This window comes from Paramisgurnus dabryanus, chromosome 3 (assembly GCF_030506205.2).
Source record: "Paramisgurnus dabryanus chromosome 3, PD_genome_1.1, whole genome shotgun sequence".
Taxonomy (NCBI): domain Eukaryota; kingdom Metazoa; phylum Chordata; class Actinopteri; order Cypriniformes; family Cobitidae; genus Paramisgurnus; species Paramisgurnus dabryanus.
In genome coordinates, this window is record NC_133339.1 from 20,836,081 (window position 1) to 20,861,863 (window position 25,783).

Sequence of the window (25,783 nt, forward strand, 5' to 3'; positions counted from 1 at the left end):
TGCAAACGCCATTTCTCTTTCAACACAAAACAAAAAAGGTTTTGAAGGTGCAAATAGGTGCAAAATGTCTGTGGTTACACTTACAATTCTGCTATAGTCAGGGGCAAAGGTTACGCCTTTATTTGCTCTTTCCTGTGATCCACTGCTGCTGCCACTCACAGAGTTCTTACGCATGATACCTGAGAAACATTTCAGCAGATGATACATTATAATATAATATTTACTGTACTATTAACCAATTAAAACACTTCTATTAAGGTTTTTTAACAGATAAGTTGACTTTTAGGTACTAGTTACCTGCAGATCATTTTTGAAAGCCTTGATCACATCAGAAGAGATTGTGCTTACAACAACTTGCGTTTGCCTTTGTAATCTAATCAAAATGTGAAAAAGCACACCTCTAAAACTATTTGCCTGTCCACTTAGGTCATCAAAACCTCGTAATTCATCCCCTCCAATCACCTGACTCTATTCAGATAACATCATGTTTCATGATCCAATCAATTCCTAAAGTCTCACCATGCATTTTTATTCCTGCTTGATATCCGGTTTCATGCTACCTACAGCAGTGGTTCTCAAACTTTTTCAGCGTGTGGCCCCCCTTGTGTATGGTGCATCCCTTCATGTCCCCCCTCTCCCCAAACACAATGAATGACATAAGACATTCTAAAACTTAACATTTTAATTAAAAAAAATAAGTATCCAAGTATTGCTGTTGGTGAGTTGCCTTTTTTCTGAGGTTTAATTACACAGAATTTATGATAAATGAATATATTTTACAAAATGTAGTAAAACTGGTGCCCCCCTTGCACAATCTTGCAGACCCAGTTTGAGATGCACTGATCTAAAGTATATCAACCTATTCGACACTGTTAACTGTATAACCAAATGCATTTGTTAGGTCTCTGTATAGTGTACCTGTAGAGGGCAGTATATCAAGTCTCTGCAAGCTATTTCGTCGAGAGCTGGGGTAACCTCCACCCTTAGACAGACGACGCTGGCGGTTTGACAGCATGGCCGCTGGGGACACAATGCCTGGAGGAGGAACTTTACCTATCCGCTTATAAAGCTCCTCGATTTCTTGTTTCTGAGAGGCCTGCAGAGCCTGAACCTCCGCCATGTGTCTGAAAAAAAACATCATAAGTCAAATTATCTTAAATGGATACAGTTCACCCCAATATATATGTTTGTATGTATCTATGTATTAGAGATGCACCAATATAAACTTTTTCCACCAATAGCAATAGCTGATTATTCAGGCCGATAATGGCTGATGCCGATACTGAAAGTTTGGTGGTTATATTAATTTGCATTAACTAAATTGAATGTTATTCATTCATATAATGCCCATTAATACTGAACATTAAACTAGTGATGTTTCTCAAATTCATTGCATTTCCATTGGTTGTTTGTAAACTATCGGCCGATAGTCCGATATCGGCCGATATATTGGCTGATATATCAGTGCATCGCTAATATGTATACAATTATTTTTTCTGGAAAACATGACTGTCTTATTCTATGAATGCAAATAAAGCATGGAAAAAATAGCAACATTGAAAATCAAGCGGTTACAGTTTGTAAAATCAAATTATATGATTTATCCAAAGGCACATTTCAAATTAGGATAACTAAATAAAGTTGACTGATGGTAATGGTAAAATCATAACCTAATGACTAAGTGGTACGCAAACCAAGGATTATATGATGCTGAGACACAGTACATTGTACAATATTAAAGTATTTACAGTTAAATGCTCTTTTATTTATAAGTAAATGTAATGTAAACATACAGTCCCTACAATAAAGGAATGTTTAGTACCACACTGTAAAAAAATTCTTTTAATTTTTAAGTTTAACCCGCTTGAATTTAACAATACATTTTTTAAAGGTCCGTTCTTTCTGATTCCATTTTTTAAACGCTAGTTAGTGTGTAATGTTGCTATAATAGCATAAATAATCCATATAAATGATAAAGCTCAAAGTTCAGTGCCAGGCGATATATTTTCTTTAACAGAATTTGCCTTTCAAAGCCTACAGCAAACGGCCGGTTTGGACTTCAGCCCTCTACTTCCTGCTTTAATGACGTCACTAGAACAGTTTTTTTGACTAAACTTCGCCCACAGAAATATGTCAGTCGCTAGCTAAGCTAACGGCAAGCTAAGCTGCTATCGAATCACAACACACTAAACAAACTACACAATCAGAACTCGATACGTATTTCCGAAGGAGGGACTTCATAGAACAAGGAAGACATTAGCCCCTTTTTTAAAACAGTGGTATACAAATAAGTAAATTGTGTGAAAAATACAGCATTTTTTACACGTGAAACATGAACACGTGTTATATTGCGCACTGTAAACACAATCAAAGCTTAAAAAACACAGAAAGAATGGGACCTTTAACTTTTTTCACTAGTGATGAGTTGCTATAAATTATAAAAATATACAATGAATTAGCATTAGAATTATATTAGCTTTATTTTTATACTCCTCACGAGTCAAGAGAGTTGAAATAAATTGTAATGTGAAATTGATTAAACTTAAAAATCTAAGTGCAACAAGCATAAAATAATATCGGCTCACCTCTCTCGAAGCTCCTGTAGTTCTTCGTACATTTCTTCGTCTTCACTCTCCGTCTCGTCGCTGCTGGCGTACGAGGTGCTGCGTGTGTAGCTCATCCACGGCTGATTTAAATTGTACTGAGAACTCGCAGATGAACTTTCTATTAAACTCACACTTATTCTCCTCCGCCTCATTTCGGTCTCGTCCTGCTCCCCTTCTTCATCTCCACGCTCCTCCTTTGGTTCCACAACTTTAGTCTCTGGGCCTTTAACACCTTCAGTCCCAAAGGAAGCGCTTTCGGTGGGACGCTCAGAATCAGCAGGTGGTTTGGTAAGTGGTACAATAAGAGAGCAGGGGCTGCTGTCCGATTCCACCTGCACGTCGGTGCTGCTGTCTGACTGGCTGTTGTGTGTGGGGGGCGTAGCTGTGGGAGGTGTTACGGGGGAGGTTTGTGTGGGACTTGAGATGGAGGAAGAAGTTGGGATGTCTTTGCTGGGACTTACTTGAAATCGTCCAACGGTAACAATGGGCTTTTTCTCTGTAGACAAGGACACACAAAAACTTTATTTAAAAGGGACTTTCACAAGACTTTTTTAAGATGTAAAATAAATCTTTGGTGTCCCCAGAGTACATATATGAAGTTTTAGTTCAAAATACCATATAGATAATTTATTATAATATGTTAAAATTGCCACTTTGTAGGTGTGAGCAAAAATGTGCTGTTTTGGGTGTGTCCTTTAAAATGCAAATGAGCTGATCTCTGCACTAAATGACAGTGACGTGGTTGGATAGTGCAGATTAAGGAGCGGTATTATCCCCTTCTGACATCACAAGAGGAACCAGCCAAATTTCAATGAACTATTTTTTCACATGCTTGCAGAGAATGGTTTACCAAAACTAAGTTACTGGGTTGATCTTTATCACATTTCTAAGTTGATAGAAGCACTGGGGACCCAATTATAGCACTTAAACATGGAAAAAGTCAGATTTTCATGACATGTCCCCTTTAAAGGTGCAATTTGGGAATTTCAGAAGGATATCTTTACAGAAATACAGTGTTGCATGACCCGTGACTCACTCCTCCCATAGCTCGTAACTCCTCCTTCCGGATTTTTCGTTTTGTTATCGAAAAGAATCGCTAGAGCTAATCTGTCTTTTATAAATTTGATATAACTAAAGACTCTTTGGAGATATGAAGGATGAAGGAAATATGCAGGAACAGCATGTGTTATGGGCTTTAATATGTTTGTACAGTAGTGAGCTCTTCCAGTCAGTAGATGGCAGCTTTGTATTTGATTTGATTTTTTACCTCTCAACTTTTATCCTAAAGAGCAAGAGTTGTTATCTTGACATACTGGGAACTGTTTAAGTGAAACCTACCTAATCTGAACAGCTACTGTCACAAAAATGTAATTTTGGAAAACTTTGAAACTATCACAACTAGAAAATAATAACCTTTCACAATTCCAATTCACCCGTGGTGGAAGAATGCTCTAACAGAAGAACAATAGTAAATCATACATGCACATGAGACAATGGGTGTGTATGAGCATTTACATACTTGTGTCTGTAAGTCTTTGTAAAAGGTACATTATATATAAATGTATGTGCTTGTGTTAAGCAGATTCTGCTTCAGCTCACCTTCGAATATGGGTGAGAGCAAGGATTTGGTCACAGAGGCACATGCATCAGATACGACCAGAGACATCGGCAGACTGGGGGAGGATCTTGGGGTGAACGAGGACACCTTTGAAAACAAGTTGTAAATTGTTAAGAAGTGTCAAGCCCATACTTTCTCTTTTGGTCGCTTTGAGACATGTAGTGACAGACAACACCCACGTTCCGCTGCAAACTGTGGGATCGTGTGTCAAATACTGCGCATGAACAAAACAGGTTTGTTTAAATATGCTCACAAAGGTGAATAGTGTCTGAGAAATCATGACCCTGTCTGTGAAAACTGGACAGAAGTCTCATAATTGCATCAAAGTTTGATTTTAAATTGATTTTAATAAAGATATCAAGGTTATATTTACACTATGATTTATGTAGAAAACAGTAAATGCAATGACAAAAACGGTTTGGCAAGATGAAAAATTCAAAAATCTTTTTACAAACTTCTTTTAAAAGCATGCATCAGGTTTATTTCAATGCACATAGTGTATTAATGTTAATTTTATGCAATAAAAAATTACATTTGCACCAATTTTATGACTGTTAATGACTGAATGGGCCTAAAAATGTCAAATTGTGTAACTTCCAATTGTGCCAAAGAATGTGAAATATTAAATACTTATCCACCATGATGGCATATAAGCGTCAAAATTTTGTTTAAATATCATTTTATTAGTTATTTCTAAATGTAAATTTTAATGTGTTTTTGTAATATTTGTCCTGAGATATGCTGAAAACAGCTGTGTTTTTCAAATAATCCTTGATAAATTATGCAAAAAAAACATATTACACTAAACTAGAAGATTATATATTTTTCCACATTTTTATGAATATATTTATATTTCATTGAAAAAAATACTAGTTACACCAGTTGACACAGACCGGTTACACCACATTAATACATTAATTGCAATTATCCCTCAAATATTCTTTCAAAATGAAATAAAACCAGAAATTTTAGACTTGGTCCTCAAATAAGAGAATGTATGCAAGTAAACTGCAAATTTATTTTAAAATGTTAACCCTTTTACATTTAATTGAGTCATACGGACACAAAATAATTAGCATCACGTCATTGACCCTAACAAAAAAAAGCTGGATTTCACATAATGGGTAACATGATAGAAATGTACCAATCAACAGAAAAATATGCTGTAATGTCTATATATAAAAAAACATATTTTCAAGAATCTCATGAAAAAATTACCTTTTTGTTTTTCCAAAAAAAAAAAAAAAGGATCAGATTGGGTAGTTTTAAATGCACTGCAAATGACTTTCTTCCTTAGTATTATTGTCTTGTTTTCAGTACAAATATCTAGAAAAAAATTTCTCAAATCAAGATGTATTTTCTTGATAAGCAAAATGACCTACAAAATAATTCTAGTTTTTAGACAAAAAAAAATAAAATTTAAGAGAACTTGTGCTTGAAACAAGTAAAAAAATCTGCTAATGGGGTTAGGTTTACTTCTTAACACTTCTTAAAAAAACGCATAAAAAGGATACTAGTTGTACCTGGTTTGTTGATTGTATCTTAAAAGGGTTTACATAATTCGAATCACAAGAATCTCAGCTTTCCAAAGATATGTGACATGTTTAGCTTTTTGTTTTCGAGTTGTTGAAGTTTTCTGTCAAATAATGCAGTGTTCCTCCCACAGTAATTTGGAACTTTAAGGGGTTAAAATTTTCTTACCCATTGTCAGATTTTTTTTTTGCTTGTTTTAGGTACAACTTCACAAATTTGATATTTTTCTCTAAAAAACTACACTCATTTTCTTCATTTTGCTCAATTAATGTTGCTTTTCCATTGCATAGCACCCCACGGTTTGGTTTGTGTCAGGTCGGGTCAGCTCACCTCACTTTGGCTTGGTCAGCTTTTCCATCGAGTTTAATAATACTTCGGAGTGGGAGGGATTATAGGCGTGCCGTTACATTTGCGCTGTGTGCTGCTGTATAAAACAAGTGAGAGCTTTGTTGGAATGCTAAACATCCCCATAAATTTATCTATATCTCAGTCCGCCACAAAATCAAAATTGACCACCACAAGGATGTTTGCACATCCTGTTTATCACTACCTATGTATCACATGACTGAAAAAACACCAGTGGCGTCGTCAGTCGAAGCGCTCCGCTGAGCCTCATTTAAGTTGCATATACACATATAATGCACACGTGCGTTGCGAATTTGCCGCTACAAACTGCAAGTCTGGAAAAAAATTGGTATGGTGTTCCTGATTCTCAACCTGTGGATGTTTTTCATCGCTAAAAGGGAGTTTGGGAACTTATAGCAGAGCACAGAAGACAACATGTTTGCTCGAGACAGCACAAGCTAGCACTAAGGTAAAGCTAATCTTTACATTATAGCGATGATGCTGGTAGTGACGATTCTCTCAGACCAATCAGTGATCTACAGCGTTATCGCCTCACGTTTTGGTATCAGCTCGGATCGCTTGGAACCCCAACTGAGGTGGTATGAAAAAAAGTATTGGTTACTACGTAATGCACCCAATAGAAAAGCTCCCAAAAGTACGCTGACCCGACCCAAACTAAACCAAACCAAACCAAACCGTGGGGTACTATGCAATGGAAAAGCGCCATAAAAAAGGCATCTTGACGTTTTAGATATTTGTACTAAAACAAGAGAAAAAAAATAAGTAAGAAAGTCAATTTTTGCAGTGTGGTTGTGTAAAATATGGACAAATACAACAGCTGGGTTTAAATAATACACCCAAAGGTTAATTTACACCCAAAGGTGGGGGTTAATTTACACCCAAAGGTGGGGGTTAATTTACACCCAAAGGTTAATTTACAAATTTACACCCAAAGGTTGGGGTTGTCCACATTTAAGCAACCATGTGTTGAAAACAATGCAGCGTTTTTTCAGAGTGCAAGTAAATGATGATGCATTTTCATTTTTCGGATCTATATTGTAAAGTGTTGAGTATTTTAAGTATCACTCACTGTGTTTTGCGGGCTGTGTGATGTGGAAGATACTGGTGAGCTGGTGGTAGATGTGCTGGTGCTGGGTGTGCTGGGTGAGTTTGATGACAAGCTGTCTGCTCGCTCCCTGAGCTGGCCTGCAGGACCACCTTGGCTGTCCAAGTGGAGTACCCTTCTGGACCCTGGAGAAGAAGCTGGGTTCGTGGAAAGCGGCTGTTTAATCCCAGCGGCGACATCTGGAATGGGAGTTTGGGTGCTAGTTTTGGGCTCCCCTGACGGGAGGTTTTCGGGTGGTCTTGGTGCTTGGATCCCCTCCTGGAGATCAGGAGCTTGTATTTGACTATATGTGTCAGGATATTGGTACATGTCCATGTACTGCCCAATCAGCGGCCCCTGATGGTACTGAACATCGGGGTTGCTCATCCCTGGATACATGGGACCATAACCTTGCTGAGGGGTCATTTGAGGGTGGAAACCTTGAGGGATGTGGTTGGGAATAGGTCCGGTTGGTATAAAGTTCTGTGCAAAATTCATAGCCATAGAAAGAACGTTAGCCAGAGAAATGATTCCCTGTTGGGAATTCCACATCCCTGCAGCTTGCTGCCCGGGTGGAATTGCAACTGGAGGTGAAAGAATGTTGCTGTCTGCCTGTGGAGAAATCTCAACTCCTTGTTGGACCGGTGAAACAACCGAAGGCAAGGAAGAGGAGAAGTTTGGGTTGCTGGGGACGCGAGTGAGAGGACTTGGGTTGAGGGGGGCGTGGTCTATAGGGTAGGGGTAGGAAAGATGAGGGCTGCGGACGTAGGGTGATTTGGGTAACGGCGGGGACATGGGGGGCATTTGATTTGGCAGCAGATGGGGCAGAACATCAGGGTGGGAATACTGTGAGTAGTTGGGGGCTGAGGCTTGGTAGGATTGAGATGAGCCTGATGAAAAAAAAGAGAGAAACAATATAATCACACATTGTTCGATATTAAAACCAAATAAAAATAAGTATAAAAAGGACCCTTATCTTCTTTGACCTTTAAACAAGGATCGATTAATACAACATAGGAGCTTAAAAATTCCGATATGACCTTATTCTCAAAAAGTAAACACATTTGAGCACTTATCAGACTTTCTGTGCCAATCTTGCACTTCCTGTACAGCTTCAGTGACACAATGATTTGTGTTCTTTAAGAACACAAGAGACCCGTGTCTGGTAATAGAGCATTTATACTGTGCACAGACTGTTCAATGCATGTTGTTTTGTTCCCTCCAGGTAATAAACCTCATCTACTTTGAATCAGCAGGTGTCAAAGGAAACCCTGAGACATGTTAACATGTTTTGACACTGGTGTCACAGGCTGGTCTCCATGGGGATGGATGTTTAGAAAGCCAATCAAATAGGGTCTTGGAGGGGCTGAATGAGATACACAATACATACTGTAAAGTCTGTTCTAGTAGTTGCACTGCTAACGGTGTACAGACAAACAGAAATGGGCTGCAAAATGTTCTCTTACTGAGAAGGACCAGAGCGAAAGAGACGGGAAAGAAGGAATTCATTATGAGTCCACCTAAAACTGCACATCCCTGAAGGGATCACAGTGTGGTGACTGTCTTTGTGTCTCTATCTTTGTGTGATGGCCAGGATTTAAGCCACACAATATTTATACATTCACCTTTGCATTGATTAATAAAATAAAAGGACATTACTGTATTGGTTTGGTTTAAGATCTTTATTTGTCATTGTACTGAGTCAGTGCACGGGCTTAGTTATGTGGCTTAAGATTAAAACATTAAAACCAGTTAAAATTTCTCTATGGCTAAAATGTGATTTATAAAATATGGATCAAATTGTTAAAGTTTATTTTATAGTTAAGATGACTTGAAATGTTTAATACCTGGTGTGTTGTTGAAAGGACCAGCCTGGTGACAAAGAGATTCAAACAGGAAGTTGATCTGTTTTATGGGAAATCTAAGGAAATTGGACTGTACCAACTTAGATGTATTAGAGGGGACATTGGAAAATGTGATGTCTTGATCAATGTAATTTTGTTTAATAGAAGTTTTTTTTGCATTGACTAAAGTTTATCCATGGCTCTAAATTTAGTTGAATGCATTGTGTTTATTTCAGGGTTTGCTTTGTTACTGTTGTGAAAATGTGTATTGTTTTGTCTTCCCTTCTTTTGTTTTCATGGTGCTGGTTACCTCTTATAAATTCAGTGTATGTGTTGTCTAGAGAGAGTTTTTTTGTTCTTTGTTTCTTATGGTATCTGGAGAAAGGTGGTGCTGGATTTGTCCTCTGTTAATTTGAGAGGCTAAAGCACCATGATGTCCTTTTTTTTGTATACCAGATTTCCCCAATGAACTAAAAAAATGAATTTTTGCATCTTTTCCCTCTTTAATGAGGTTTGATCACATTTTGTCTTGTGTAAACAAGATTTAATAAAAACTGTCACAATTGAAGATTAGTTTGCTCCCTGTTTTGTGGCGATGGACTCAAATTTTTGTTGTGATTTGCCAAGGCTCATGGCAGATCCATCACAACTGGTGTCAGAAGTGGGATGCCACTAGGGGCAGTATTTTTTTTTTTCCCTGTGACTACACAGTTGAATTTTTTCCCCCTCCTGCCTTTATTCAAAGATGGGGCCAAAGAAAGCTCTGGCGGCGCAAGCCAAGGAAGTTACTGAGGGAGCCACTGGTGGACGGGACAGTGCTGAAATGGATATGGGTAATCTTTCTCAAAATGTTTCTCTCCAAGAGCTAAAAGATCTGTTCCAGAGACACATTACCATGCAACAGGCACGAGATAGCCGAATGGAGCAAGAAGCAGCTCGTCAAGAAGGGCGATGGAAGGCCCTGCACCACCAGTTCAGCCAGCTTCAACAAGAAGTGCATGTCCGTACTACTCCTGTACCTAATCCAGGGCTTGGCACTAGCACTCGTGATGATCTTGCTTCTCCCATTCGACAAACTTCTCAAGACTTTCTGCAAAGCTCTAGTAGCGGACAGCCAGCAGCATCACCAATTCCTCATCAGAATGTCTACTCTGGGTTAGGACATTCGGCTGTACAAAAGGAGCCACACCTGCAACAGCTGTCAGAGGTAGATGACATAGAGCACTACCTCACTACATTTGAAAGAATAGCTGTGGCGTGTCGGTGGCCGACAACCGACTGGGCAGTTCGACTTGTGCCCCTACTGACAGGGAAAGCTAGGAGTGCCTATGTACATATGGACATTATTGAATCTCTCGACTACCAGAAAGTCAAAACAGCCATACTTAACAAATATGACATTAACTCTGAAAGTTACCGATTGCAGTTCAGGTCTTCTGAGGTGGGGAAGGATGAAACCCCAAAGGAGCTATATGTGAGATTGAAAGAACTGTATCACAAGTGGGTTCAACCCCAGAATCGAACCAAGGACGACATTGGTGAAGTGATTGTGCTGGAACAGTTTCTGCGCATGTTAGCCCCTGACCTACAAGTATGGATTAAAGAACGTGATCCAAAAACCGCTTCTGTGGCTGCAGCATTGGCAGATGTATTTCTGTCAGCTCGACGCAAAAATCAAGTATGGACTTACAACCAGTGGCGCGGATGCAAAGAACCAAAAAGTCAAGCGAAGATGTCCCAGGTTGGGACCAAGACCACAACTGAGGGTAAGTCTGTGGGTGATCGGGGTAGTCCTGTCAATCAAAGCCCTAATCAGAAGTTTAATAGCAGGAAGAGTGTTGTGTGTCATCAGTGTGGACAGGAAGGTCACATTAAACCTAGGTGTCCCAATAATCCTTCTAGCAACGCTTATTTGTGTTGTGTGCCACGACCTGTCCACACTGAGCAGACAGAAATCCCTTTGCATTTTGCTACTGTAGTCCTTAATGGTCAGGAAGTAAGGGCCTTAGTGGACACAGGTAGCATGCAATCATTGGTCCGCACAGATTTAGTTTCAGGTAATCTTAGAAATTTTGGGTTCAAGGTGCCTATACGTTGTATTCATGGAGATGAGAAATGTTATTCTACAGCAGATGTTCATGTAGAGGTGCAAGGACAGGTTTATTTGCTGAATGTTGGTCTCGTAGATGATCTGCCATACTCAATGCTTTTAGGCCAAGACTTGCCAGTGTTGTTTGATTTGTTACCTAGTAAACCAGAATGCAATATGGCTGAAACACGGTCTATGGCTAGGAAGAGAGAGGAAGATTTCCAGTATGTTAGTGCATTACCTTTCTTTGATTCAGATTTAGATGATCCACCAGGAAAAACCCGTAAGTCGAAGATGCAAAGGAGACAGGAAAAATTAAAGTTTGTGGCTAATGTTGTTGAAGAAGAACCTCTCTCTGAACAGCTTAAATCACACTTTGTAGTCCTGCAAGATATAGGCCAATTGCAACAGGATGATTTAGAGATAGGGCCATTGTACAAAGAGGCACAAGGGTCCCATAATCAGAAAAGTCAAGAGGGCCAGGAGAGTAAGTTGTTTTTACAAGATGGAGTGTTGTATTGGCAGCAGGGTGCAGAAGCCAAGATGGTTGTGCCCCAGAAGGCAAGAAATTTGGTTCTTCAGCTAGGCCATTCAGTCCCATGGGCAGGTCATTTAGGGAGACAAAAGACCATAGCTCGTATTAGCCATCATTTTTTTGGCCTAATTTGAGAAAAGACGTGGGTGACTTTTGTAGGAGTTGCCCAGAGTGCCAATATACCACTAGTAAACGTCCCTCTAAAGTTCCTTTAGAACCACTACCTGTTATAGGCGTACCATTTGAACAGTTGGGAATGGATGTGGTAGGGCCCCTTGAGCGTAGTAAAACCGGGAACCGGTACATGTTGGTTATCAATGATTATGCCACTAGGTATCCGGAGGTATTTCCCCTTAAGAAAGTAACGGCCAGGAATGTAGCTCTTTGCCTTGTTCAGCTGTTTGCTAGAGTTGGTTTCCCTAAGGCCATAATAACTGATCAGGGGTCCAACTTTATGTCTAAACTATTACAACAGGTGTATCGGTTATTAGGGATAAAGGGCATAAGGACTACACCCTACCATCCACAGACAGATGGGCTGGTTGAAAGATTCAACCAGACCCTTAAGCAAATGTTACGCAAATTTGTTGATGATACTGGGGCCAATTGGGACCAGTGGCTCCCTTATCTTTTATTTGCCTACAGGGAGGTACCTCAGGCTTCCTTGGGGTTTTCCCCTTTTGAGCTGCTGTATGGCCGGGATGTCCGGGGACCCCTGGCCCTTCTGGAGGAAACTTGGAAAGGAGACCACAAGATCACTGGCTCCCAGAGTGTTGTTTCCTATGTCCTGCAAATGAGGGAAAGACTGGAGAGTATGACCCAACTTGCTCACAAGAATTTGATTGAATCTCAAAGTCGACAGCGAACCTGGTATGACAAAAAGACCAGGGCCAGAAGTTTTGAGCCAGGAGCTAAGGTATTGGTGATGCTGCCTAGTGATAATAGTAAACTACTGGCTAAATGGCAAGGACCCTTTGAGGTGATTCAGAAGTTAGGGCCTACCACCTATGAGATTGCTTTACCAGGGCAGAGCCGCTCCAAAAGAGTACTCCATATTAACTTATTAAAAGCCTGGCATGAGAGGTCAGATACAGGAGTGGAGGTCCTAATGCTTCGCCGGGTAGAAGATGAAGAGGAGGTTTGTGAACAGTATCTGCCCATTCCTTCTAAAGTTACTTTGGACCTTCAGCATCTGCCATTACACCAACAGGCTGATATTCAAGGTCTCTGTAGCCCAGAGGTATTTAAAGAGACCCCTGGGAGAACTAGTTTGGTAGAGCATGATATTGTACTTTGCAATGGGGCTGTACCTCGACGAAGGAGTTATCGTGTGCCGGAACGGCTCTTGACCTCTCTAAAGGAAGAATTGGATCAAATGTTGGCTATGAACATAATTGAACCCTCTAGAAGTGATTGGTGTAGTCCTGTGGTGTTGGTTCCAAAGAAGGATGGCAGTCTCCGTTTTTGTGTGGACTTCCGTTATCTTAATTCCGTCTCTAGATTCGACTCCTATCCGACACCCAGGATTGATGAACTGATTGATCGCCTAGGCCAAGCTAAATGGATAACCACTATTGACCTATGTAAAGGATATTGGCAGGTCCCCTTGACTATCCAGTCAAAAGAACTGACGGCATTCCGCACTCCTTGGGGGCTCTACCATTTTTCTGTAATGCCTTTTGGATTACATGGGGCTCCCGCCACATTTCAAAGGCTTATGGATCATGTGTTGTCTGGCCTTTCTGATTATGCAGCGGCATATTTGGATGATATTATTGTGTATAGTTCATCCTGGGAGGAACATCTTCAGCATCTGAAGGAGGTGCTCCATCGGATTCAGCAGGCGGGCCTCACCATTAACTCTTCAAAGTGTGCTCTAGCTAAAAAGGAAACAGAGTATCTAGGGTATGTAGTCGGTAATGGAGTCATTAGACCCCAGCTTCAAAAGATTGAGGCTATCCAAAACTGTCCTCTGCCAGAGACCAAAACTCAGATCCGATCATTCTTAGGGATGGCAGGTTGGTACAGAAGATTTGTACCGAATTTCTCTGCTCGTGTGGCACCCCTGACTGATTTGACTCGAAAGAATTGCCCCAACCGAATTTGCTGGACAGAGGAAGCGATGGAAGCTTTCCAGGACATAAAAGCTGCTGTATGTGAAGAGCCAGTGCTTTATTGCCCTCATTTTGGAAAGCCATTCGTGTTACAGACTGATGCCTCTGATATTGGCATTGGTGCAGTACTTCTTCAGGGTGAGTTGGACAGTAGACATCCAGTGGCATATGTCAGCAGAAAGCTGTATCCAAGGGAGGTACGTTACTCGACCGTTGAGAAGGAGTGCTTGGCGGTAAAATGGGCCTTAGATACCTTCAGGTACTACCTTCTTGGTAGAGAGTTTACCATTGAAACTGATCATCGACCATTACAATGGATGGACAGAATGCGGGACACCAATGCTAGAATAACCCGCTGGTACCTTTCTATGCAGCCTTATAAGTTTAACATCCAACATGTGCCTGGGAAAAGTAATACAACTGCTGACTTTCTCTCCCGCTTACCAGCGTGAGATCTTAGGTGGGGGGATGTGTGATGGCCAGGATTTAAGCCACACAATATTTATACATTCACCTTTGCATTGATTAATAAAATAAAAGGACATTACTGTATTGGTTTGGTTTAAGATCTTTATTTGTCATTGTACTGAGTCAGTGCACGGGCTTAGTTATGTGGCTTAAGATTAAAACATTAAAACCAGTTAAAATTTCTCTATGGCTAAAATGTGATTTATAAAATATGGATCAAATTGTTAAAGTTTATTTTATAGTTAAGATGACTTGAAATGTTTAATACCTGGTGTGTTGTTGAAAGGACCAGCCTGGTGACAAAGAGATTCAAACAGGAAGTTGATCTGTTTTATGGGAAATCTAAGGAAATTGGACTGTACCAACTTAGATGTATTAGAGGGGACATTGGAAAATGTGATGTCTTGATCAATGTAATTTTGTTTAATAGAAGTTTTTTTTGCATTGACTAAAGTTTATCCATGGCTCTAAATTTAGTTGAATGCATTGTGTTTATTTCAGGGTTTGCTTTGTTACTGTTGTGAAAATGTGTATTGTTTTGTCTTCCCTTCTTTTGTTTTCATGGTGCTGGTCACCTCTTATAAATTCAGTGTATGTGTTGTCTAGAGAGAGTTTTTTTGTTCTTTGTTTCTTATGGTATCTGGAGAAAGGTGGTGCTGGATTTGTCCTCTGTTAATTTGAGAGGCTAAAGCACCATGATGTCCTTTTTTTTGTATACCAGATTTCCCCAATGAACTAAAAAAATGAATTTTTGCATCTTTTCCCTCTTTAATGAGGTTTGATCACATTTTGTCTTGTGTAAACAAGATTTAATAAAAACTGTCACAATTGAAGATTAGTTTGCTCCCTGTTTTGTGGCGATGGACTCAAATTTTTGTTGTGATTTGCCAAGGCTCATGGCAGATCCATCACAAACAGAACATCCAAAGTTGATCTCTTTTAATACCGGAAGCTGGGTTGTAATATGAAAATGTAAATCATCTGTCCTTTGAGTATGTTTATTACTGAGGTAAATCTGATTGGAAAAGACTTGAGCACTATCTGTGAACTTAATCATCTGTCCACACAACCTCAAAACAACTTTGAATAATTTCTGGTGTCTGTGAATTAATAATCGACTCATAAGAATTGTTCTTTAAGATGCCTGAGGTTTTGTAGAGAGATGAATAATGCACAGATAATGGAAAAATTAATTCTTGTTTACACTAAAGATGCCGATAGCTTAAAAACAGGCGATATATCCCGTCAATCAAAAAAGAATAGGAAAATGCAACAAATTGAAGCACTGTGTATAGAAAATGTAAAGAAACATCACTAGTTTAATGTTCAATATTAATCGTCACTATATTGAATCACATTCAAAAAATCTCATCTTCAGAATTTAGTTATTTAGCACTTAGTTTGCAGCACTTCGACCTCAGGCGCAGTAATATTGACAGAAGTTTATTTAAGTGTGGGAGGAGTCAGGAGTGATGATGTTCCTGCGCGCCGAGGTTGAAGTGCTGCAAAAGTGCTCTTCCGCCATAAAAAATCGCCACTTTTTATTTTCTGCCACCATACTTACTCGTGTAACTACTCATGTAACAGTCTTTTAATAGGGAAAACATGGAAGTGTTTGGTGGCTTCTAAATTCATCCCTGTTTGGATCCTAAGGAATGAATGGGGCTAGGCTAAATGCTAACACATTCATGAGGCGCTGTACAAAGATTAAGTGCACGCATTGAAAAAAGATAGGTATGTATAATTAGTCTAAGTTGAGGTAAGAACATAGTAAAATATTGAAAAATGAACTCTTTAGAAACAAAAGTATACATTTAGAAAGGGTACTGCCCCACTGACAGCTAGGTGACATATTTTGACCATTTTTTTTCTGTAAAGTCCTTTGAAAGAGCAGGCAAGCTCATTGTGAAGTGTTGTGAAGCGCTGAAATGTTTTTTATTGAACCTGAAATAATGCAGATCACTTGTCAGAGAGAACAGAGATATAATGTACCTGTAGTGTGGAAAGATTGTGAGCGCAGCGGCCGGACAGGTGGAACAGCATCGGGGTCGACATAAAAGTCGGAGCTCAAGGTTGACGAAGAGCCACGGCTCACTGGTCCTATACTGGCCGCGGCATAGTCTGAAAGACACACGTTTGTGTTTATACAATAAACTTACCTTTTTATCATTATTGCACCAAACGTTTATTAAGAAATCACTTTTGATTTCTCTGTCTGTAAAATCCAGTCTAAAGTCTCAATCTAATTATGAGATTAGGAACATCAAAGGTTGACTTCAATATTTCGCATTGATTTTAATCTTTGACCTTACTCAGTCAATATTAAAGATATCAAGATTATATTTTCACAAAAGGTTCTTTACATTATATAGGATGATGTTATGTATAGTAAATCACAAAACAAATGACTTTAGATGGGTTTTCACAGACTGGGACATATATTATTTAGTTTCTGTATGAAGACTTTTTCCTTGTAATGGCTGGTTACAACAGCATTTACTATACTTGTAGATACATTTAACTCTTTCACCGCCAGCGTTTTTAAAAAAAGTTGCCAGCCAGCGCCAGCGTTTTTCATGATTTTCACCAAAGTTTAATGCCTTCCAGAAAATGTTCTTCTTTAAATAAATAAACATACAATATACCAAATGAAAGAACAGACCCTCTGCTTTCAAACAAAAAAAAAAACGTTTCATCCTACCTTTAGTGGTTCTTTTGCAATCAGCTTTTGAATATGGGTAGGTTTTTGCAAAAACACCATATTTTGAGCAAAAAGCAGAGATAATTCCATTTTTATGACGGACTTTTCATAGAGATCCCATTCAGAGCGATCTTTAAAACAGACACGGACATGCAGCAGCTTGCCATAGGGCAATACTTCCGGGTTTAAAAAGTTGCGGAAGGGCGCCACCTGGTGGATAATAGCGGTATTGCGGAAAGACGGAAAATCTCGTCATTGGCGGGGAAGCGTTTTCTCTTAATTGACGAGATATCTCGTCAATGGCGGGGAAAGAGTTAATAAACATAAAAAAACTAAATCCAAAACATAAACCCAAAGCTAAATTTATTTAAATAAAAACTAATCTGTAACTTTAAATACTGAATATGTGACCCTGGGGTGTGTTTCCCAAAAGCATCGTTAGCCAACGAACATCGTAAGTTGCATCGTTACTAACATCATTCAACGATGTGGTGTTTCCCGAAACCATCGTTCAAACGAACATTCGCAAACTGCATCGCTAACTTGTGTCGTTGGAAAGACAGCTCTTGACCTGTCGTTAGAAGCACCGTTCCTTGTTATTATCATATGTAGACTTACGTTGATCATGCTTTTGAACAAAATAAGCAAAAAACATGTAGTACAGTCTATATCCATCATTTGAAATATATTACAATTTTATTTTAAGTCTTTAAATTTGTAAACAGAATGAAAGCGCTGCATTTGAAAACTGCGCATGTGCGCAGCCCTACGAGCTTTAAGACCCTGGGGAATCCCTGGGAGGAGTGACGTAAGAGGGAACTTGCGCGTGAATTAAATATCTTGAAAATAAACAATAGACAACTAAATCACGATAACAAAATCAGTCTTCCGATGCAATATATGTTATTTACAGCAATAATCTGACATTAAATAGATTTGCACAAATTAATTAGTACTTCACCTCCCACGTGACATCATCAACTATGTTGTTAAACCAACATCGTTCAAACGACGAATGTGCGACAAAGTTACTACGCTTTTGGGAAACAGTCGTGACATGGTAGTTCGTTTCTCCAACGATGCATCGTACTATGGTCGTTCAGCAACGAGTTACGTCGTTGTTTGGGAAACGCACCCCTAAGCCTTATCCTACAGGAGATCATCCAATGTACTGGAAGTAACTTAAAAAATATACAGTTTATCATATCATTTGACCGTCTTTAGTTTGAAAACAGTTTAAAATAAAAAAATTAACGAGTTTCATTTATTCATAAATTGGATTTGGATGAAAAGATGTGAATGACCTTATAAGTAAGGGATAATGTAGAGGCAGCCGGTAGTTATCGGGAAATAAGCCCCGACAGTGTGATCAGGACCCGACGCGAAGCGGAGGGTCTTGTATCACACTGAAGGGGCTTATTTCCCGATAACTACCGGCTGACTCTACATTATCCCGCTTATTACACGGCTACTTGTCACATAAGAAAAAAAACTGGACATGAATATGAATTTGAAACATTTTATTGGCATATTTGTTTTAAATTAACATTTTTATCCTTCCGCGAAACTTTGCACAGATGCATAAAATGATCGTAATACCTTATTAAGATCCTCTGCTTCATACTTGTCTGTCTCCATTTTTTCTCTTTAACCAGTCTTTGAGAAGTTTTAATGCCCATTCTATATTTTTTTGTGTGTTGGCTTCGTAGCTGTCATGCTCTATTTTGCCAAGTTCAGTCTCAGTAAGCTCTCTGTGTCTTGTCGTGGTTGTCCAGTGTTTGTCACAAGATGGCGCCAAACAAACAGTAATCTTTATTGGCGCGGAGCGATCTTACTCGAAAAAGTAGTACCGGCTATGCGTTATTATTTTGGAGCGGTTATTATTCGAAAAGAACGAACCTGCAAATGTCTCAACTGACCAATCAGAATCAAGCATTCCAGAGAGCCGTGTAATAATAATACATAAATATCATTACACTAATATTATGGTTTATAGTTTAGGGGCTTGTTAAGGTATGTTGTACCTTTAGTAAAAAAAAGAATGAATCAAAAAATAAATAAAAACAGTGATGAATCAATTGTGAAATTTTTGGAATTCTGAAATGTGCAATTTTGACATTTTTGGTATCGAATTCAATTTCGATTCCTGGAATCAATTCCAAAAATGTCATAATCAAACAGCACTACATAAGGGTCAATTTTTAAATAGAGATTTATACATCATTTGGCCGAGATACAATAATTTAAAAATCTGCAATCTGAAAGTGCAAAAAAAAAAAATCGAAATAATCAATTAAAAAAAATATATCTTCATGGAACATGATCTTTATTTAATATCCTAATAATTTTGGGCATAAAAATTGATAATTTTGACCCATACAATGTATTGCTAACTATTGCTACAGATATACCTGTGTGACTTATGACTGGATTTGTGGTCCAGGGTCACATACTGTATTAATCTGTAATTATGATGTATAATGATGGCTTTACGTTATTGTGTGTGTATACTGTATGCCTCTGTGTGTGAATTTGTTACCTGGCAAAGAGGAGGAGGAGTGTGTGCGAGCAAGGCCATGGATGTGAAGATTGGGCTGTTGGAAAAAAAGGACACATATTAAAAATAAAACCTATCAAAGATATCAGATTAACAGCAAAACTAGAGGATACTAAACCCTAAACTGTCCTGCTGGCCAGCTGATGTAACTCAAAAGGATAGTTCACACAAAAATGGAAATACTGTCATTATTTACTGAGCCCTAGGTTGTTCCAAACCAGTATACATTTTTATAAATTTGGAAGTCAGTGGTGCTCAAAAATGATTTGGTAACATAACTGTACAAAAAAATGTATACAGATTGTAACAAGTTTAGGGTGAGTAAATGATGACAACATTTTCGTTTTTGTGTGAACTATCCGTTTAAACTTCTCGTTTCTTACTGCCAATATGGATAAAAAACACCTATTGAATTTGGACATAAGTATGTGTTGACAGTGTGTGAACACAACCACCCTACAATGAAAAACATCTATCCACCCCTTCTTTTTTAATCCCCATTTAACCAAAACAGTCTCATTAGACATGCTGTTTTGATTCTCTTTGCAATGTGATGTCACACTGCTAAGGCCCCTCCCACGGTCACTGACTGACAGTCTTGTATTACCATAGTTTCTGCATTCAGTGAGTTGAATGCTGTCTGCTTTTTTCTGTGCTTCTTTACAAAATAAGATCTATTTTAACAAATCGTCTCTTTTGGTAAGGGAGCGAATAGCAATAGCTCATTTGCATTTAAAGGTACACACACAAAACAGTGCGTTTTGCTTCCACGCAAATAAGGGCCTTTTGGACATGCTATAATAAATGATCTATGGGTTTTTGTGAGCTGAAACTTCACAGAAACATCCTGGACACACCTGAGACGTATATTACATATTGTAAAAATGGGCATATATGTGCCCTTTAAAAGATCTACCAATGAGGTAATGAATATTGACTCACAAAACATATTATTTTTGGCAGTGTTGCATATCTGCCTTTATGTCCTTGAACTTGCTTTCCTGTATGGCAACCAAGGCCATAAGAGTAAATTTGAGGACAAAGGACACACACCTGTGAGGCAGAAAGTGTTTCGGCTCTGCTCAGGTACAGCAGGTTTGATGTATCTCCAGGACTGAGAGGTCCTAAAGGTTCTTTCCTCATTAGAGCCTCGGCCCGTCGAATGATGTCTCTCATGCGGTGGATGAATCCTTCCCTCTCCCCAGGTAGGATAAACTCATTATGTACCTAAAAGGCAAAGGAAAAAAACAAGCTAACTCATTTGATTTGATTTAAAGTCGCCCTGTGTTTCTAAACTGAGTCCTTAATCCAGTCTTAAGATCACAGCCATTGACAGACAAATCAAAACAACTAGGTCACAGCTGAGCCAAAGAGAACAGCTAATAAGAGCTATTTTCAGTGTCTCAACTACAAAAAAAATGCTACATTTTACATAAGCGCACTGGCTTCATCCTAATGTTTAATAATGTCTGCTTATATCAGTACTAACTGACCAGGTAGTGGATAACTTTATTATTAAATCACATTTACTACACATTTAAAGAATATAGCAAATAATGTTAAAAATATACCAGAAGAAGCTGACATGTCAGAACGGAGACAAGAGTACTGGTTTAAAATGTTCATTGTCATAATAAGGGTTATGTATGGGCAACAAGAGGTTTTAGAGGTTGTACAGTTTACACAAACACAAAAGCTGAAACATCAACACTTGTCACGGTACACTGAAGTGTCCTCTATGGCCTCCAAAACTGTACAGACCATTGGGGGACAAGTGCACAGTGAAAAAACAGGGAACATATTTTTTTCTTTAGATTTACATAAAACGTGAATTCATTACTATACATTATAATGTTGTACTGTATCTTACCATCACCGTAGCAATATCTTCTGGGTTGTCTCCATCCAGGTCGAATTTAAACGTCACCATTTTACTGTTGTGGGTCTGCAGCTGACACTCCACCACCCGGTCCACTTTATCTGACAGCTGCACAAAAAAGATACGGAAAGTTTTTTTATGGAAGTATATTAAAAAACACAACTGTCATTTGATTCGGATGGTAGTGATCTGCATAAACAGATAGTTAGTGAGAGGTGAGGACTGATGAATGGACTGTTTGTTGATTCGTGACTCACTCCAGTGATGCGTAGTCGTGAGCGAGTTCTCTTTCTGATAAGCTTGGTCCCCGTCCGTTTGCTCTGACCCACCTCCGATAGGCCCTCGTTTCCATCACTCAAACCGGAGGTGACATCAGAGGCGTAGCTGTAGATGGTTTACACGATATGAACACATGTGTCACTTTAATGCAAGTTAAGTTTATTATAGATGCAATATGAAACTCTAAGGGGGCATGTGAAGAGTTTGGTTCCAAAACGCCAATAAACGGCATAAAAAAATGAGTAACTGCCAAAATCAGTACAGTAGCAGGTCAGTATTCAAAGTAAATTCTTAATTTCAAGCAAAATCCAATATTCGCCGTGTTATTCTGTTATCTTTTTTCTCAAAACGCAATAAACGTCACTCCCCCTTTTCTGCAGAATGCAATAAATCCGCTCAACAAATCACAGCGCACCTTTTCACGCATTGTGAACAACAATGGCGGCGCGGAATACACACGGAATCCTAGTTTTCCTCATCTTGTACTTTGTGATCAACAAACAAACAAAAACAAAATAAAACTTTGATTGCATGGTGGTTTTCCGTGACGGGAAAGAAATGTAAGCCATCAACATTTAATAATTTACGTGAGAGGCACTCGGGAGACGGAAAAATGTGGCTGTTTCTTGTTCTCCCGACAGCATCAAGCTTCTGTCATGCTAACACATTGACCCCAGAGGATCTGATGAAAAACTTTCTATTATTTTACGCGAAGCCAACGAAAATCGAGCAGGACCAAAACATTTTAGAGCTGATCGCTGTCAAAACAGCTTAGTGACGGCAGCAATGACAGTGATCTTAATATGACAAAGTAAGTGTTTTGATTAATGCCATTAATGTTTAATCTGTGTTTACCACTCGTCAACTAAATGAATATAACATAGCAAAGATGAATGCACATTTATACATTGATTCAATAGATTTATAGCATTTAGAAAAAATAAACTTTATTGCATTTTGTGGAAAAAATTATCAGTTTTTATAATAAATCTTTGAAAATCTAATTATGGATGTTTTTATAACCTAAAGATGCTATGTGAAAGTTTGTAACAGAAAATAGTGGTTTTCATCTTGTCACTTTCTTCGTATAGAAAACATGTTTTTACCGAAATTTGTCACAATGGATTTATTGCGTTTTAGAACCAAACTCTTCATGTACACCAAATTGTTTTAATGTGGCTAAAAACGGCAGGCAGATGCCAATTGTGGGCACTTGCCAGCATTTCTTAAGCTAAGCTCTCTGGTTTCTGTAATACTTGGCTTTTGTTTATCAGTCATTGCGCAAATTATTTGATGTGGTATTTGTCCCGCCCCTCCTCAACTGTGATTGGACGGCTGAGTGAAATGTAAAATTGATGAGCTAAGCGGTTTTACTAAAGGTAAACATTTTTCAACGCTGGACACAGAACAAAAAAAGCATGGAGCTTTCATTAAATTAAAATGAAAACATACGCTGGCCGCATGCGAAAACGCCTTGGCACACATACAGTACCCTAAAAGCGCTATTTGCCTTTTAATGAATTAACACTTGTGGAAAGTGACAAATAAAAAATGCCTAAAATCATTAAAAAGATATTTTAGTGAGTGTTTGCATGGATAGCTGATTTGCATAATTCATTAGGCGAATCGGGTGCCAAAACAACGCAAACGGCGAATGCAAATAAACGGCACCAGAAATTACTAAGAAAATCTTCCCTCTCGCTGTTTGTGACATTTCGCTTTTCTGAACTTCACACAACTTTGCTTTAATTGATTTACCATTAGCACGAGAAGGTCACGTAATTCGGGATATATTAGGTTGAGTTAATTTACTATAATGAAATTTGACTATACGCTACATTTGCTTGCTGTCGTCAAGGTTCCTACAGAAATGGCCTTTACAGGAAATTGCTCCCCTGAGCCTAATCATTACCATTAATGCATTACCACCGTACTTTGTGTATGTGAGTCACCACCTATAAGACCTGCTCTACGATACAGCACTTAAACCAGAGCATGTGAACGTGGTGCAAAATTGATTGGTAAGAATAGATCTGATGGCTGGGACTGGACTGATCCAGACCAATAATTCAAAATAACTTTGGGGGTACATATATAGGGGTTTCCCAGACAGGTTTTAGATCCATCTAGGACTAGGCCTTAGTTATATATGTTTAAATACGTCAGTGCAATTTGTTTTTAAATGAAGGCAGCTCAAACATGTATTTTAGTCTGGGACTATGATAAGCCCGGTACAGGAAACTGCCCCATATAATAATACAATATAAAACATAATTTTTCTCTTTTTTTAACAGCTGGGGTTGACCAAATGTTGCTTTTCATGAGAACAAACAATAAAGAAATCTAACAAATCATTGTAGCTTCTCTACTGTATGATCCCTTCGATTACCTGTCGACAGGAGAGGAAAAGCCGCTGGCGCTGCCTGACTGCGCCCTCTCTGGATTTTGGCAGACAGCAAAGCTCTGTGGGTAAACCAATAGCGGAAATTATTTGCATATAAGATTTAACTTGATCAACCTGATAATTAAAATAAACATTAACATAATAAAGCAATGTTTTAATAAAGCAAAGTTAGTCTTTCAGTTTGAGCCGTGACTCTGTATGGGGCTACCTACAGAGGGATAACGAAGAGCTGGGATTGGTTCAGCCAGAGTGGTAGGGGCTTCTGTGGGTGGAGCTTCAACGGGTGGGGCTTCCGCATGAGGCGTTCCACCGGTTGGTTGTGAAGCCGTGGCGGGTTGGTTTACCACAGGAGGACGGCTTTCAGACGCTTCCTGAAGCCCAGAGGAGCTGAGGTAACCATCTGTCTCACAATCAGCTGCCATGGTCACCAAAAATCAACAAAAGAAGTCATGAGTGATTGTTTAAATAGCTGCTATTAAAGTGCACAGAGACATTGTGTGTATACTAATAAGGCTCCAGATCTTTCCCAAACATTTATCCAATTCAATGTCCACATAAACACTTCCAAAATCCATGAAAGAGACAGACAGATTCAAATGTACAGGTGGAAAGATACACAGACCTATACAGGCTTTACATTCAAACCTCATTTCACATTGACTGCTAAATTGCTATGTACTGTAAGTTGGTAAATATACAGTACTTGAAATGCAGATGCATGGTCTTGTAATAATGAATGCATGCAGACATACAATATAGTGACTGTTTTTCTACTGAAAAGTAAATCAATGTGATTGGTCATAGAATAACATGTGACTTACAACCAGAGACCTTGAAAGATATATTAGTGAGAATGTCCTATACACAAACAAGACTTCAAAATAAGATAATGTTATTTACAATACCACACCCCTAACTATCCTTAAACCTGACCTTCTGTAGAGCAAAAACATGTTTATCATTTTAGTGCTTTTCCTCATGTTTGTAGGTGGCTTTAAATAAAAGCTTCAGCTAAATGCCTCAATGTAAATGCTGACATTATTATTAGTGAAATGATACATTTCAGATTGTGAGGACCACTTCAAATGAGTTCAGTTTTTTACATTTAAAGAGGACATATCATGAAAATCTGACTTTTTCAATGTTTAAGTGCCATAATTGGGTCCCAGTGCTTCTATCAACTTAAAAAATGTGAAAAGATCAACCCAGTACTTTAGTTTTGGTAAACCATTGTCAAGCATGTGAAAAAAATAGGTCATTGAAATTTGTCTCCCCCTGTGATGTCAGAAGGGGATAATAACTTTAAACGGCACATTTTTTTGACCCCTTTAAATATATTTGTGAGAACACCCATCACAAGTATTCAGCAAGTGTCACACAAACACTCACAGATTTACTACCCTACTGAAAAATCCAGCTAAGACCAGCATAAAAAGTGACTAAAACACAGCTAGACCAGCTTGCTACCCCAGCAAAACCAGCTAAAACCAAGCTGGGAGTCCAGCTAAAACCAGCTCACCAGCTTATGCTGGTCTTATCTGGATTTTTCAGTTGGGTAAACAGAGAGATGCACTTCTATTGATTTTATTCATAGCTAGTTACAAAAACTAAAACCTAAACCCCGACAGAATTTTTTCTGCATTTTCTGCATTTTATTATGTTTTTATAGCCTTTTGCAAATAAGGTTGTCCTCAAAGGAGGTTTGT

The 25,783-nt window shown here is 38.7% G+C and overlaps 1 protein-coding gene across 2 annotated transcripts in view; it reads right to left on the reverse strand.

Moving 5' to 3' along the window:
• The window catches only part of wnk4b (WNK lysine deficient protein kinase 4b), a 73,130-nt gene that overhangs the window by 1,827 nt on the left and 45,520 nt on the right, over positions 1–25,783 (reverse strand). For both annotated transcript variants that reach the window (XM_065252739.2, XM_065252738.2), the window contains exons 8-19: positions 24,290–24,492; positions 24,063–24,136; positions 21,652–21,778; positions 21,386–21,502; positions 20,569–20,742; positions 19,498–19,552; positions 16,250–16,378; positions 7,193–8,097; positions 4,206–4,311; positions 2,586–3,102; positions 919–1,124; positions 85–179 (exon numbers count right to left, since the gene is read on the reverse strand). In XM_065252739.2, coding sequence (XP_065108811.1) covers positions 85–179; positions 919–1,124; positions 2,586–3,102; positions 4,206–4,311; positions 7,193–8,097; positions 16,250–16,378; positions 19,498–19,552; positions 20,569–20,742; positions 21,386–21,502; positions 21,652–21,778; positions 24,063–24,136; positions 24,290–24,492 — 2,708 coding nt within the window. The remainder of the gene's footprint in view (positions 1–84; positions 180–918; positions 1,125–2,585; positions 3,103–4,205; positions 4,312–7,192; positions 8,098–16,249; positions 16,379–19,497; positions 19,553–20,568; positions 20,743–21,385; positions 21,503–21,651; positions 21,779–24,062; positions 24,137–24,289; positions 24,493–25,783) is intronic.